This window comes from Bos taurus, chromosome 3 (genome assembly GCF_002263795.3).
Source record: "Bos taurus isolate L1 Dominette 01449 registration number 42190680 breed Hereford chromosome 3, ARS-UCD2.0, whole genome shotgun sequence".
Lineage (NCBI taxonomy): Eukaryota > Metazoa > Chordata > Mammalia > Artiodactyla > Bovidae > Bos > Bos taurus.
Window position 1 is genome coordinate 18915647 of NC_037330.1, and position 16401 is coordinate 18932047.

The 16401-nt window shown below is 48.7% G+C and overlaps 1 protein-coding gene across 1 annotated transcript; it reads left to right on the plus strand.

The window, feature by feature from the left end:
- The first annotated feature begins 6548 nt into the window (after positions 1–6548).
- THEM5 (thioesterase superfamily member 5) lies at positions 6549–16401 on the plus strand. Its single transcript, NM_001192617.1, has 6 exons — positions 6549–6742; positions 9604–9805; positions 11034–11172; positions 15361–15471; positions 15912–16036; positions 16355–16401. Exons 1-6 carry the CDS (start codon positions 6620–6622, stop codon positions 16399–16401), a joined length of 747 nt encoding a protein of 248 aa, NP_001179546.1. The 5' UTR covers positions 6549–6619.

The following is a 16401-nucleotide window of genomic DNA, read 5'->3' on the forward strand; positions in this document are numbered from 1 at the left end:
AAGGCTTCCAGTGCCCCTCAAGATGAGGAAGACTTTGTAAGATTTCTAGAAATGTTATAATTTTCCTCTTAAATATCTTGAAACAACACAAAAATCTTTAACAAACAAACAAACAAAAAACATGTCCTGTGAACTTGCTTGCCAGGCAGCAAGGAAGGAAGGCAGGCTGGGGAAATGAAGTACTATTGCCTCTTGGTCTTTTGAGGGAAGGGAACTGGAAAAGAGGCGAGTGGTTGCAGGTTTACATTTGGGAGGACCCAGGGCCAAGAAGGGATCTGATTAACCTACCTGTGTTGCTTCACCCCAAGCCAAAGAAATTTCTGGTTCAGTGGTGTGCTGGAGCCAGTGCTTACCAGCTTCCAAGAACTGATTGAGCACACCTTTTCCCAACTTCATAGTCAGGGTCAGTGGCCTCATACTGGTAGCTTGCGATCAGCCACCATAGGAATATTTACACATGACATGGCCCCAGAAGCATAGCCTGGGCCTGACCTGACACGTGGTACACAGGAGAACCAACTGTGGTACGCCAGTAAGCGGAAAGGGATCAACAACTCCTAGCAGAGAGTGTGTGAAAGTGTTAGTTGCTCAGTCATGTCTGACTCTTAGCAACCCATGGACTGTAGCCCACCAGGCTCCTCTGTCCATGGGATGCTCCAGGCAAGAACACTGGAGTAGGTAGCCATTCCCTCTCCATGGGATCTTTCCTACCCAGGGATTGAACCTGGGTCTCCTGCATTGCAGGCAGATTCTTTACCATCTGAGCCACCAGGGGAGCCCCCTAGCAGGGAGTTCAGTTCAGTCACTCAGTTGTGTCTGACTCTTTGAGACCCCAGAGACTGCAGCACACCAGGCTTCCCTATCCATCACTAACTCCCAGAGCCTGCTCAAATTCATGTCCATCGAGTCGGTGACGCCATCCAACCATCTCATCCTCTGTCGTCCCCTTCTCGTCCCACCTTCAATCTTTCCCAGCATCAGGGTCTTTTCAAATGAGTCAGCTCTTCACATCAGGTGGCCAAAGTATTGGAGCTTCAGCTTCAGCATCAGTCGTTCCAATGAATATTCAGGACTGATTTCCTTTAGGATGGACTGGTTAGATCTCCTTGCAGTCCAAGGGACTCTCAAGAGTCTTCTCCAACACCACAGTTCAAAAGCATCAATTCTTTGGCCCTCAGCTTTCTTTATGGTTCAACTCTTATATCTATACATGATTACTGGAAAAACCATAGCCTTGACTAGATGGACCTTTGCTGGCAAAGTAATGTCTCTGCTTTTTAATATGCTATCTAGGTTTGTCATAGCTTTTGTTCCAAGGAGCAGGCGTCTTTTAATTTCATGCCTGCAGTCACCATCTGTAGTGATTTTGGAGCCCAAGAAAATAAAGTCTGTCATGGTTTCCATTGTTTCCCCATCTATTTTCCATGAAGTGATGGGACCGGATGCCATGATCTTAGTTTTTTGAATGTTGAGGTTTAAGCCAGCTTTTTTACTCTACTTTTTCACTTTCATCAAGATGCTCTTCAGTTCCTTTTTGCTTACTGCCATAACGGTGGTGTCATCTGCATATCTGAGGTTACTGATATTGTGAGATGAATGCAATTGTGTGGTAGTTTGAACATTTTTTGGCAATGCCTTTCTTTGGGATTGGAGTGAAAACTGACCTTTTCCAGGCCTGTAGCCACTGCTGAGTTTTCCAAATGGGAGGGGAACTCTAATTGGTAGCATTTGCTGGTTTATTTATACAACAGAAGCTGCTGCTAAGCTGCTGCTAAGTCGCTTCAGTCATGTCCGTCTCTGTGTGACACCATCGACGGCAGCCCACCAGGCTCCCCCGTCCCTGGGATTCTCCAGGCAAGAATACTGGAGTGGGTCACCATTCCCTTCTCCAATGCATGAAAGTGAAAATTGAAAGTGAAGTCGCTCAGTCGTGTCTGACTCTTAGTGACCCCACAGACTGCAGCCCACCAGGCTCCTCCGTCCGTGGGATTTTCCAGGCAAGAGTACTGGAGAGGGGTGCCATTGCCTTCTCCACAACAGAAGCTAGCAAATGCTAATTATAGTTTTCCTCCCTGCTATGCTGTTCTTAGTCACTCAGTCGTGTCCAACTCTTTGCAACCCCATTGACTGTAGCCTGCTAGGCTCCTCTGTCCATGGGATTCTCCAGGCAAGAATACTGGAGTGGGTCGCCATTCCCTTCTCCAGGGGATCTTCACAACCCAGGGATCGAACCCAGGTCTCCCACATTGCAGGCAGATTCTTTACTGGCTGAGCCACCAGGGAAGCCCAAGAATACTGGAGTGGGTAGCCATTCCTTCTCCAGAGGAACTTCGAAACCCAGGGATCAAACTGGGGTCTCCTGTATTGCAGGCAGATTCTTTATCAGCTGAGCTACCCAGCAAGCCCCTCTCCTCCCTGCTGCTGCTGCTGCTAAGTCACTTCAGTTGTGTCCGACTCTGTGCGACCCCATAGACAGAAGCCCACCAGGCCTCCCTGTCCCTGGGATTCTCCAGGCAAGAACACTGGAGTGGGTTGCCATTTCCTTCTCCAATGCATGAAAGTGAAAAGTGAAAGTGAAGACGCTCAGTCATATCCGACTTTTATCGACCCCATGGACTGCAGCCTACCAGGCTCCTCCGTCCATGGGATTTTCCAGGCAAAAGTACTGGAGTGGGGTGCCATTGCCTTCTCCGCTCCTCCCTGCTAAGAGGTGTTAATCCCTTACCACTTACTAGCACACCACAGCTGGTTCTTCTGTGCAAAGGTCAGGCCTCCTCTATGCTTCTGGGGACATGTCATATCTCAGTCAGAAAAGCCTCCAAACTCAACATTCCCCTACAGGATCCCAAACAGGAAATGCAGGAGGCAGACAGCAAGCTAAATAAGAATCCAACAGGAGTTCTGAATTATGCTGAACCTTCACTGACTTCCCTCTGTTTTCTAATTGCTTATCCTGAGACTCCAGGTCTGGAGAAAAGCGTTTTCTCTGCACTGAATGTTCTTTGTTCTCTGAGCTGAGTTCACACAGAAGGAGAAGGGCTGTAGCCAGCCCCACGTTCAAGGCACTAACCAAGCACCTTTCCACCTCGCTGGATAGCTGACTACCCAGCCCACGTGTGGGAAGTGCTCTGTGTAGCAGAAGGAATCCACAAGATGTATGAAATAGTGGGAAAGGAGTTCAAAGAGAGGAGAAGAGTGCTTTCTCCACAATCTTAATTTTTCTCTTCCTAGATGGCCTTGGACAACAACATCCTCCATCCTACATGAGCCATCAGAATTCAACACCTCATGTACAATTTTGCCATCACCATAGATATTCTCCTCAGATATCTTTCTTTCTAGTTACTCTCCATCTGTCATACCCTTGATCTCATTATATCTTCTCTTAAATATCACAGCCATTGCCAGATCTTCATTTTTTAAAAAAATTTTCTCTCTCCTCCCTCTCAGCCGGGAAATGAAGGCTAAGCATCTCAACCACTGTCCTTCAAATTCCCTGTATTCCCCTGGACCACACTGTCTAGATGAACCTTGGAAATGATCAATTCACAGAAAATAAAACTTACACAAGAAAGAAAATGGAACTATAGCATATGGCAAGGCTGAGAAGAAAATTTACATAATCATAGTGATGTCAGGTTTTGAAAGTTAATTTAATCAAAAGCTGCAGAACAACTAAAGTAGGAGGGTGCTTATAGGAAGAATTTCCTGTGTTTTCCCTTTGCTCACACACACACACTCCCCTTGCTCTCACACACACACTCTAATGTCCGATGTGTGGGGTTTTCCTCCTCACCAAGCAATTCTCTATGACACCAGATGGATGCTCCATAATTTAAATCTGACACTAACCAAAGTTAGCACAGACCCCACGGGTTAAAGGCTTAGTCCCACAAGACTGTGCCCCACCTCAAATGCCGGTCACCACGTTACTCACAACTTCTGTCCGACTTGGCTACAAATCAGATCTTCCCATGACCACTCCTCTCCTTAGATTTGATCATTGGCTAGAACAGTTTATCAAATTCAGAAACAGTTTTACATTTATTGGCTTATGATTTATTAAAGGGTATTATGAAAGATATAGATGAACAGATGAAGAGATATGTAGAGCGAGATTTGGAAGGATCCTGCAAAGAGTCAGACACAGCTGAGCAACTGAACTGAACTGATCATAGAAGTTGAAGTGTGCCTACCTGCAAGCTCTCCAAACCCTACACTTCTGGGGTTTTTATGGAGGCTTCTCAACTGGTAAAGAATCCACCTGCAATGAGGGAGACCTGGGTTCGATCCCTGGGTTGGGAAGATCCCATGGAGAAGGGAATAGCTACCCACTCCAGTATTCTGGCCCGGAGAATTCCATGGGCTGTATAGTCTATGGGGCCACAAAGAGTCAGATGCGACTGAGCAACTTTCACTTTCATCACATAAGGATGATGAATCATAAACTCAGTCTCCAACCTCCTCCCCGTCCTGAAAGATGGGAGGTGAGACTGAAAATTCCAAGCTTCTAACCAAGGCTTCATCTTTCCAGTAACCAGCCCCCATCCTGAGGCTCTCTGGAGCCCACTCAGAGTCACCTCATCAAAACAAAAGATTCTCCTATCACCCAGGAAATTTCAAGGGATTTAGGAGCTCTGTGTCAGGAACCAGACAGTGAACCCAGGCAATGAAACAAGGATTTCCTTTCCTAGATTCAGCTACTGATTCTTCTTGGGATGACAGCCCCTGCCTTCTTCTCCCAGGGCAACATTCCTGGGATCAGCTCCCAGCATCCAACACTGCCCCCGCAACTCCCATGAATCCTTCTCCTCCCTGCTCCCTTTTCCTCTGCCTCCTCTTCAGTCTGTCTATGTTTTTTTTTTTTTAAGTATTTATTTGGTTCCTCCAGGTCTTAGTTGCAGCATGTGGGATCTGGTTCCCTGACAAGGGATTGAACCCAGTCCCCCTGCATCGGGAGCATGGAGTCCTAGCCATGGGACACCAGGGAAGTCCCCCATCTACCCTTTCTAAGATTCTTCTTTTCTCTCCTGTCTCCTGCTCAAGTCTCATATTCCAAATCAAGTATTGCACATACTTGCAAAGCTGCTGGCAGCTTTGATGGAACTTTGTTGGCAAAGTAATGTCCCTGCTTTTCAATATGCTGTCTAGGTTGGTCGTTTTTCCAGTAGTCATGTATGGATGTGAGAGTTGGACCATAAAGAAAGCCAAGTGCTGAAGAATTGATGTTTTTGAACTGTGGTTTTGGAGAAGACTCATGAGAGTCCCTTGGACTGCAGGGAGATCAAACCAGGCAATCCTGAAGGAAATCAACGTGAATATTCATTGGAAGGACTGATGCTGAAGCTGAAATTCCAATATTTTGACCACCTGATGCAAAGAACTGACTCATTGGAAAAGACCCAGATGCGGGGAAAGATTGAAGGTGGGAGGAGAAGGGGACGACAGAGGATAAAATGGTTGGATGGAATCATTGACTCAATGAACATGAGTTTGAATAAGCTCTGGGAACTGGTGATGGACAGGGAAGCTTGGCGTGCTGCAGTCCATGGGGGTCTCAAAGAGTCAGACACGACTGAGCAACTGAACTGAACTGAACTGAACATACAGGCTGGCAGACGGAATGAAGGAATGTTCAGGATCGCCGAGGCCTGGGGCAAGGCAAAGGGCACACAGGAATGAAGATGCCCTATTGCCAGATCTTTCCACTTATCTGGAGGTCTGAGGCCTTCTGCTCTCTATGAAACTCCTTGTTTTTAAATATTGGCAACTGGTTCAAATATTTATGATTAGACCCAGAGACTGAATCAATCAAAAAACTGAGTTCCCCCAGTCCTTGAAGAAGTTTCATTCCAAACCTTGACAAGAGTAAGGAAAATACTTATATTCTAGTCTTCTAGGGCAGCTAACTACAGAAGGTGGGATAAAATCTTTAAATTTCCATGTTTATTCTGGTGAATTAAATTCTGGGACTTTTAGTTGAAAATTGGCAGTTTTAATTCAGTAGAAAAAATACCACCACCAAAAAGAGTTCGCACCCTTGCAGACTGAGCACCTCTTCCCCACCCCACTCAAAGCTGGCTCTTTCCTAGACTTGTTTTTGACAAAACCTGTGCTGCCCTGCTCCCCATCTCACTCCCCAAACTGTCTGCTGCCAAAACTCCACCAACATACACAGATTCTCCATCAACAACCTCCAATCAAGGATCAGACCTCCCTTTCCTTTCTGGGAGTATTATTGGGTTCTTCCCAGAAAAGCTCCAGGGCAACTCTCTGAAGTTTCATATACACTACACTATTTTCATTAAGTACTCTTTTGCTCCTCAGTTCAAATATTTCTGAACTGAGGCCAGTCCTGCTCTGCATTCATGCCCAAGCAGCACCTGCCTCTCCCCAAGGGCTGGATGGAGCTCTGCACCAGCTAGAAGCCCCAAGCATCTGTGGGTGTTGCATCAAATGAGCCCAGCCTTGCCTAGTCATCTGTGGTGGAAGCTTGTTAATAAAAGCCTGAGACAGGAGAGAGGCTTGTCTGAGAGGCAGTTGCACCGACAGCACCAAGAAGCAGCTGGAGAGCATTCACTGGCCTCGCTGCTACAGCCCTGCAGCTCAGCGTTCAGTCATGCTACGGAGAGGCTTCCAGGCGGCAGTGATACTTGGTCACCATGGAACTCTTCCTGGTGCCACCCACCTCCTGCCCAGATTCAACCCTGCCTCAGCCTTCGGATCCTCCATGGAGTCCCTGGTGAGTGAGTTCTCAGTTCAACCAAATGCACAGCCCTTCTGGAGCCCAAGGATATAGCTGTTGTTCTTGTTGTTGTTGTTCTGTCGCTAAGCCGTGATTCTTTGTAACCCCATGGACTGTAGCCTGCCAGACTCCTCTGTCTATGGGGCTCTTCAGGCAAGAAAACTGGAGCAAGCTGCCATTTCCCTTCTCCAAGGATCCTCCCGACCCAAGAATCAAACTCAAGTCTTCTTCATTGCAGGTGGACTCTCTGCCATCTGAGCCACCATGGGGACCAACCCAAATCTCCTCTTCCTAGATCATGGCCAGGGCAGGTGAGCAGCTTGTTGGGAGCTATTTGATTTGGCAAAGGAAACCAAGTAGCCCAGCTCCCAAACTAAGACCACCAGGTCACTTTTCTCCTGATCTGAATCTTGTGTGGCCACCCATCACTTTCCTCCTCGGGGCTCAGACTGTTGGGACATCCGCACGTGACGGATGCTGTGTGTGGCCTTAGCAAACAGCTGATCTGTTGCCCATGGCTGCAGTTGGTGCATGAGCATGTGGTGCCACAGAGGACTCCTCTTCATCCCATAGAAGGTACCGCACCACTGCAGGTGCCCAAAACATGTTTCAGAAGAGCCCCCACTCCACACTTCGCCGTTGTTACTCACTTCAGGGTGAGGACAGCTGTGGACAGAGCTGAAGTAGCCCCTGAGGTGAGTAATGATGGTCCTCACCTGTGGTCCCTCTCCCGCCCCCCCACCCACCCCCTGAGGTAGACAGTTGCTCAGAATGAGCTCTGAGCTTCCCAGGTGGCATTATTGGTAAAGAATCCACCTGCCATGCAGGAGACAAAAAAGACACAGGTTCGATCCCTGGGTTAGGAAGATCCCCTGGAGGAAGGCACAGCAACCCACCCCAGTATTCTTGCCTGGAGAATTCCATGGACAGAGGAGCCTGGCGGGCTGTGGTCCATGGTGTCGCAAAGAGTCGACACAACTGAAGCAACTTAGCACACACAGAAAGAGCTCTAGGCCAACCATCAGCTCACATGCTCATAAGTTTGGCAACCTTAGCCATATTTCCTCAGTTTTCCCATCTGTACAGTGGGACTAATACTAGCCATTCTCAGCCTCAAAGAACAGCTCCAGGTGGTTTTCATTTTTGTTCTTGTTTGGCTGCATTGGGTGTTAGCTGCAGCACATGGGATCTTCTTTGCGACACACAGGATCTTTCATTCTGGCACTCCAACTCTCTAGTTGTGGCACAGGCTCAGTATTGCAGCACACAGGCTTAGTTGCTCCTCAGCATGTGGGAATTTAATTCCCTGACCAGGGATTGAACCTTCAACCCCTCCATTGCAAGGTGGATTCTTAATCACTGAACCAGCAGGGAAGTCCCTTCTCAGGTTTTAAAACAGGGCAATTATACTGCACCATCAAAGAGCTGCTGCCTCTAATTGTCAGCCCCAATGCCTTTCCTTCCCTTCCTTTGCACATTAGTGTCCCCTAGCCTGATAGCTCAGTTGGTAAAGAATCCACCTGCAATGCAGATCAGATCAGATCAGTCACTCAGTCGTGTCTGACTCTTTGCGACCCCATGAATCACAGCACGCCAGGCCTCCCTGTCCATCACCAACTCCCGGAGTTCACCCAGATTCACATCCATCAAGTAAGTTATGCCATCCAGCCATCTCATCCTCTGTCGTCCCCTTCTCCTCCTGCCCCCAATCCCTCCCAGCATCAGAGTCTTTTCCAATGAGTCAACTCTTCGCATGAGGTGGCCAAAGTACTGGAGTTTCAGCTTTAGCATCATTCCTTCCAAAGAAATCCCAGGGCTGATGTCCTTCAGAATGGACTGGTTGGATCTCTTGCAGTCCAAGGGACTCTCAAGAGTCTTCTCCCACACCACAGTTCAAAAGCATCAATTCTTCAGCACTCAGCCTTCTTCACAGTCCATCTCTCACATCCATACATGACCACAGGAAAAACCATAGCCTTGACTAGACGGACCTTTGTTGGCAAAGTAATGTCTCTGCTTTTGAATATGCTATCTACGTTGGTCATAACTTTCCTTCCAAGGAGTAAACGTCTTTTGATTTCATGGCTGCAATCACCATCTGCAGTGATTTTGGAGCCCAGAAAAATAAAGTCTGACACTGTTTCCACTGTTTCCCCATCTATTTCCCATGAAGTGATGGGACCAGATGCCATGATCTTCGTTTTCTGAATGCTGAGCTTTAAGCCAACTTTTTCACTCTCCACTTTCACTTTCATCAAGAGGCTTTTGAGTTCCTCTTCACTTTCTGCCATAAAGGTGGTGTCAGATATGCAGAGCATATCTGAGGTTATTGATATTTCTCCTGGCTATCTTGATTCCAGCTTGTGTTTCTTCCAGTCCAGCGTTTCTCATGATGTACTCTGCATATAAGTTAAATAAACAGGGTGACAATGCAGGAGACCCAGGTTCATTTCCTAGGTTGGGAAGATCCACTGGAGAAGGGATAGGCTACCCAGTCCAGTATTCGTGGGCTTCCCTTGTGACTCAGCTCGTAAAGAATCCGCCTACAATGTGGGAGACCTGAGTTTGATCCCTGAGTTGGGAAGATCCCCTGGAGAAGGGAAAGGTTACCCATTCTGGCTTGGAGAATTCCATGGACATGGGGTCACAAAGAGTCAGACGTGACTGAGTGGTTTTCACTTTTTCCCTTGCCTGATCACTCTCAGGAGTCCCCAGGGGCCATTTCCCTCAACACTGACAGAAGAGATTGAGAAGCCCAAGAACCCAGGAGCTGGGTTACATTACGTACAGGTACCGCAGCCCAAACCACAGCCCACCTTCCAGAAAGCCATCTAGTCTCCCCAATCTTTCCTGCCCAGGTCTCAAGATTCTGTCAGGAGATGAAAAAGAGTAAGAATTATGCCCTCCCCAATGCCAGCTGGGGTCCAGACATGCTGAGCCTGTATCATGAATTCCTGGAGAAGACCAAGACCAGTGGCTGGGTCAGAGTGCCTTCCTTCAGATCCAACAGAGACCACATCCAGGGGTTCAAGCTCCCACTAGACTTATCAGCTAACTCAGGTAAGGCCTGGCCTAAGAGCAGCCCTTGGCAGGCACATGCCCCAGCCCACTGGAATCAGTTCAGCCAGCCCCTTTTCCCAAGGCCAGAGACTTTTGGGGAGGAAATTCACAAGCTCTCTGCCAGTTCTCAGCCAGAAGTTCTTTCTGACAAGTCCACCTCTCACGATGCAGCCCCAGGCACATGGATGAGGAAAGCATCCTCTCAGCCCCTGCCCCCTCCTCCCCTCCTCCTGGGGGATGAGAGCACCCTAGTAACCACCTGTGCTCTCAGCCCAGAGTGTACCCACCGGAGAACCGCTGCCTCAGCCCTCCACCCATCTCCCTTCTCACCAGGGATGCTTGCTTTACTGTCAAGCCTTATCCCAAGTCCTCCTCCCCACCCCACAAAGGTCTGAGGATTCCCCCTTGCCCACTGCAGACCTTCCACACCGTCCCTGTTCTGCTAGGCCCAGAGACTCCTGAAACACCCACATGTCAGAGCAATAGAGCTTTCCACTTTGATCTCTCTGCATGTGCATGGACTTGGACGGGTTAACATGTCTCTCTCACTCACATAAGTGTTCTTCAAACCAAGTGCCGACTGGATGGTCCATTCAGTTTATGGAAAAAACAAAGTTGCATCAAAAATTTTTGAAGACTTTGGTTTTCATCCAAGAAGGATATGGTTCTTATAGTTGCCTTGAGGGGAAAAAAAAAAGCAGTCAGAACTTTGGGGGATTCATATCCACTTATTTTTCTGTTCGGTATTTTTATTTTGAACTACATGTGAATTAAATGCCTTACATTTTAATTTTCAATGTTTCAGTTCAGCTCAGCTCAGTCGCTCAGTCGTGTCCGACTCTTTGCGACCCCATGAATCGCAGCACGCCAGGCCTCCCTGTCCATCACCATCTCAGTGTTTAAGGTCTCTTAAAGTCTGACTTGTCTCTGACCCTACATCTACTCTCAGCCAGGGAACTTCGTGAGTGTTTCTTCCTCAAGATTCAGGGCTCCCAGAGGACAGGGCTGTGTCCCCTCAGACCGAAGACCTTGAGGACAGGTCGGAGCCTCACTCTCCAGTTGAAAACTCCCCAAGAGCAGAGCCCACATGTCCTCTGGTTCTCTCCTCAATGGTGTGCCAGAGGCCAGCTCCATCTTTGCTGCTGAATGACTGACCCTGCCTCCTGACTGGCCCCTCTGCCCTCACACACTCCCTCCTTCAGCTGTGTCACTGCCCATCTCTCCCCAGACAAGAGTGACTGGCGCCTCTTCACCAGGTGTATTGAGAGGGAAGGACAAGGCTACGAGTATGTCATCTTTTTCCAACCATCCGAGAAGAAGTCCATCTGTCTTTTCCAGCCGGGCCCCTACCTGGAGGGAGTCCCAGGGTAAGATAACGGGCTAACCCAGGGGGGACATCTTTGGCTGCTTCCTGGGCTTGGCCAAGGTGGTGCATTAGGCTCGGCCAGCCTCTGGGCTCTGTACCTCTGTCTAGGGAGGTGGGTGGAGAGTGGGAGGCACTGGGCTTCAGTCTCGCAGTGTCAGATGTGGAAGGATATTCTGTCATCTGGTTCAGTCCCCATTGGGCAGATAAGAGACAGTCTCCTTATTCCAGGCCTGGGAATTTTTCAGTAAGAAGGGGCCTTAGAAGCCACTCTGAGAGGAGTGTAGTGGACTCAGAAGATGACAAGGTCTGGAGTTAAGGGCCAGGCTTCCAGTCCTGCTCTGCCACTGCTTGTATGAAGACCCCAAGCAAGCAATTTAACCTCTGTCTCCTGGCCTTCAGTCTCCCGGAAAAGACAATGGCAACCCACTCCAGTATTCTTGCCTGGAAAATCCCATGGACAGAGGAGCCTGGTGGGCTACAGTCCATGGGGCTCTACAAAGAGTTGGACACAACTGAAATGACTTAGCATGCATGCACTTCAGTCTTGTTACCTAAATCTTGGGGCAGTAATATCTACCTCCCAGAACAGCTAAGAGAAATGAAGGGCCTCGGTTTATGGACTCATATGTATGGTTTATGTACTCATAAACCATAAAGCACAATACAGCTATCAGGCTATCTCTCCAAACTTCACCTTTGCCCAGTGGGCAAACTGAGACGCACAGAGGTAAATGATCTTGCCCAAGGTAGCACAGGCAGTTAAGGTCAGATCCAGGACTCTAACCCAGGAGGCGGGACTCCAAATCCATCGCTTCTTCTGTACTCCACTGCCTCCAAACTGGGAAGAGACCCAGGAAAGAACTCACACTGGGCGTAAATACATTCACGCTGGACATAAATACACATTCAGACGGGCCCTGAGCCTCTTGCTTAAGGACACTGGGTCACCAGGTCCACATTTGTCTGCCTTCTTGATCCCTGTTCCTGCTTTAGACAGTCACTGAAGGCTAACTGTGGAGTCAGAATCCTTGCAAGGGAGAGGAGAGAGGGGAGGGAAGGAGAAACGTAAGGGTCCCAAGACCTGAGACAGACTGAGTTGCAGTTAAACAGAATTCAAAGAGATTATTAGATGTCAGCACCTCTGCAGGCCACAGATTCTGACTGCATCCCTTTCGTCACCTTGGCCATCCTGAAGGTATCTTCCATGGGGACTTCCACATGAGTGCGTGCAGACACTGGGGGACTAGGTCAGAGCTCTACCCAGGCCACGGGTCCCCTCCCTTATGAAGAGGAAAACCCCCCAAAGGGGCAGGGATAGGGTGGAATGTGGCCTTTTATTTAGGGGCTCATGGAGGTGGGGCTGGAAAGGCAGAAGAGGACCCCTCGACACTGAGGCTAGAAGATTGAAGGGATCCAAGATGGGGTCAGCACTGAATTAGAAACACCCAGGTCAGTCTATCTCCCTGTGTAAGGAAAAATCTTGTACTTCCTGCTGTCTTTCTTTCCTGTGAGCCTCTTTCACTCTCACACAAAACACTTCACTTCTGACACTTCAGTCATCAAATGGCTGGAAGCTCTCCCAATACCAAGAAATTCTCTGTGACACCAACTGGGTGGGGAGCCTACGATAGAACTCCATTCTGACACTGTCTACCTGGAGATAGTGTCAGACCCCCCAGGTTAAAGGCTCAGTCCCACAAGACTGCTTCCACCCTTCTTTAGATGCCGATTGCTAGTGTAGGTGCACAGGTTACCCACAATTTCTGATCTGGCAGTAACTGATGGTTCCCAGTACACTTTACTCTGGTTGGATGAATTTACTAGAACCATTCACAGAACTCAAAGAAACACTTACTTATGTTTACCAGTTTATTAAAGATATTGTAAAGGATGAACAAGCTTCCATAGTAGCTCAGTCAGTAAAGAATCTGCCTGAAGTCCAAGAGACCCAGGTTCAACCCCTGGGTGGGGAAGATCCCCTGGAGAAGGAAATGGCAATCCACTCCAGTATACTTGCCTGGAAAATCCTGTGGACAGAGGAGCCTAGCGGGCTACAGTCCATGGGGGTCACAGTCAGACACAACTGAGCAACTAAACCACCACCAAAGGATGAACATCCAGATGGAAGAAGTCTGTAAGAGAAGGTCTGGGAACACATCGTGAGTTCAAGAGCTTCTGTCCTTGTGGAGTTGTGGTGCATCATCTTCCTAGTGTGGATGTGTTCGCCAACCCATACTAACTGGAATTCTTATGAAGGCTTCAACACATAGGTATGATCCATCATTAACTTCACTTTCAGCCCTTCTCCCTTCTCAACAGAACTAGAGGTTGTGGCGGCAGGACTGAAAATTCCAAGCTTCTAAATGGCAACCCACTCCAGTATTCTTGCCTAGAGAATCCTGTGGACAGAGGGGCCTGGGGGCTGCTGTCCATAGGATCGCACAGAGTCGGACACAACTGAAGTGACTTAGCATGCATGCATTGGAGAAGGAAATGGCAACCCACTTCAGTATTCTTTCCTGGAGAATCCCAGGGACAGAGGAGCCTCATGGGCTGCCGTCTATGGGGTCGCACAGAGTTGGACACAACTGAAGCGACTTAGCAGTAACAACAGCAATCATGGCTTGGTCTTTCTGGTAAAGAGCCCTCAACCAGGAGCTCACACAGAGTCACCTTGTTAGAACAAGAGACATTCCTATCACACAGAAAATTATGAGGGTTTCAGGAGCTCTGTGCCAGGACCCAGGGGCAGAGACCAAGATCCCCTGGAGAAGGCATAGGCTACCTACTCCAGTATTCCTGGGCTTCCCTTAAAAGAATCTGCCTGCAAAGCAGTAGACCTGGGTTCAATCCCTGGGTTGGGAAGATCCCCTGGAGGAGGGCACGGCAACTCACTCCAGTATTCTTGCCTGGAGAATCCCCATGAACAGAGGAGCCTGGTGGGCTACAGTCCATGGGGTCGCAAAGAGTCTGGCACAACTAAGCAACTAAGCACAGCATATATACATATTCTCTTATCTTACAAGTACCCGTCCAGCCCCAAGGCAATGAGGCAGGGTAGAATAACTGACCAAGAGCTACCCTGGAGCATCTTCACACTTGCCACTGGGTCCTGGGCCCTGAACAAAGAGGGAAGAGCAGGCGTACTGTTCTTTGGCTACAACTCTTCCCCTATTTCAAGCCATGTGGGAAGGGAACTGGCTAGAGGCGTATGTAAAGTTTTATAAACACTACCTCATTTGATTTGATGGGACACAAATTATTTTTATTCACAACTCACAGTGAGAAAACTAAGACTCAGAAAGGTTTAGCAACTTGCACAAGATCAAACAGGTAGTGAAGGTGGAGCAAGGAGTCAAACCAGGCGGGTGTGGTTGCATGGCCCCCAGTACTTTCCACCAAAGGGAGCAGAAGCAGGGGTGTGGGAAGCTGGCTGGTGGCAGGCACAGCAGGGTAACCCGTGATAGCACAGCAGGGAAGCTGACCTGGTCTGTGGAGAATCGGGGTCACACTGTTGAAAGTCAGAAACTGGAATCTCTTTCGAGTTATCTGCTTTCTAAAACTCGGTGCCTCTCTATTTTCCCCAACTCAACCAGCAATGGAGCTTTGGCATGAAGAAAGTCAGGTTACACAAGTGAGAACAAGAATTTGCACCCTCTAAATAAAGCAAGTGTTTGCAGCATCTGCTGAAGCTGGCTCTCAGCTTTCCACAGGCAGTGCCGCTCAGGAGTCCATCTTGTCATCACTGAATAGATCCTAGGTCAAGTTTCATGGTTACCCATCTTGAAAATGTGGGCTCAACACTGGCCAGAGTGACTGGTGAGGTGAGAGCTGCCCAAGGTCAGCTTAGAGACTAAAGCCCAAAAGTTCAGGGATTTTTCCATCCCCTGAAGGAGTGCACTTTTCCAAACTACAGTAATAGCTACCAGCAATTAGGTAATGAATCAAAAAAAGGCTTCTTCCATTCATTCTATCAGAAAAACGTTTTTTTCCTGGTGAAATACAATAATGGTATCAGTGGTTGCTAACACAGGCTGTAGTAACATGGAAGAAAAACCAGCTGATTTTGACTGGTTTGATCAGACAGGATCCAGATCCATTTCCTTTCCTTTCCTGGGGAAAGATGGAAGTGGGGGAGGCGGGGGTGGTGGTTTCTGTCTCTGGCCTTACTCCCTGCCCCTTCCCCCAGGTTTGTCCATGGAGGGTCCCTGGCAGCCTTGATAGATGAGACCTTTTCTAAAACTGCTTACCTGTCTGGAGAGGGGCTATTAACAGTAAATTTCAACATCAGGTTCAAAAAGTAAGTATGGGGTACTTCCCTGGCAGTCAAGTGGTTAATACACCTCACTTCCAATGCAGAGGGTGTGGGTTCAATCCCTGGTCAGAGAACTAAGACCCCACGTGCTACACGGTGTGGCCAAAAAATTAAACAAACAAACAAAAAATCAGATCATTTTTTTTAAAGTAAGTACAGATCTTTGGGGTGTGGGCCATTGAGGGGGCAGTTGGGGTGCAGAAGACCTGTCATGCTCCTTCCCCAGCCACACAGTCCCTTGGTCCCCTGGCCAGATCAGAACTTCTGCCATGCAACTCTGGTTGCTGGCAGATGGGCCCTGAGCCGGGAGCCATTTAAGTCCTTGAGACAAGGTAAGATGAAGAGAAGTTTGGGGGAGGACAGAGAGTTGAGGGGCAGGGCCCAGGGGCTTACATGAGCGGGGGCTAAGCCACCTCCTCTCCCAGCTTGATTCCCCTGGGCTCTCTGGCTGTGCTGAACGTCAACGTGGAAAAGATCGAGGATCAGAAGATGTACCTGTCCTGTGTCACCCAGAGCAGAGATCAGCAGACAGTTTACGCTAAAGCCTCAGGTAAAGAGGACCTCAGCCCCGGCCCCTGGCCCTGTCCTGCTGGCGCTATGCCCGGAACAAACGGAAGGGGGAATGCTAAGGATCCAATCACAAGGTGGGCTCCAACTGTTTAGAGTGGGATTGGGACCTGCTGTACACACAGGCAAAGTGAGGAAAAACCTAATTAGAACTTTTTTTTCCTGTATATGAGTGGCCCAGCGTGTCGCACAAAGACAGGACCCAGATACTGAGTAACTGGGTACCAAAGCTGTGAGCACCCCATCAGCTCCTGCCATCCGTGCCCTGGCCCCTGCCATTTGGCTCACCCTTCTCTTGCAGGCACTTTCCTCCAGATGCACCTGGAAGAGGATTCATCTCGACAATAG

Excerpts from the sequence above, each read along its gene's own strand:
- THEM5 (NM_001192617.1), top strand. The coding sequence starts at position 6,620 with ATGCTACGGAGAGGCTTCCAGGCGGCAGTGATACTTGGTCACCATGGA. Across the intron at positions 11,173-15,360 it reads TACCTGGAGGGAGTCCCAGG|GTTTGTCCATGGAGGGTCCC; the intron begins GTAAGATAACGG and ends CCCTTCCCCCAG. Across the intron at positions 15,472-15,911 it reads TTCAACATCAGGTTCAAAAA|CTTGATTCCCCTGGGCTCTC; the intron begins GTAAGTATGGGG and ends CTCCTCTCCCAG.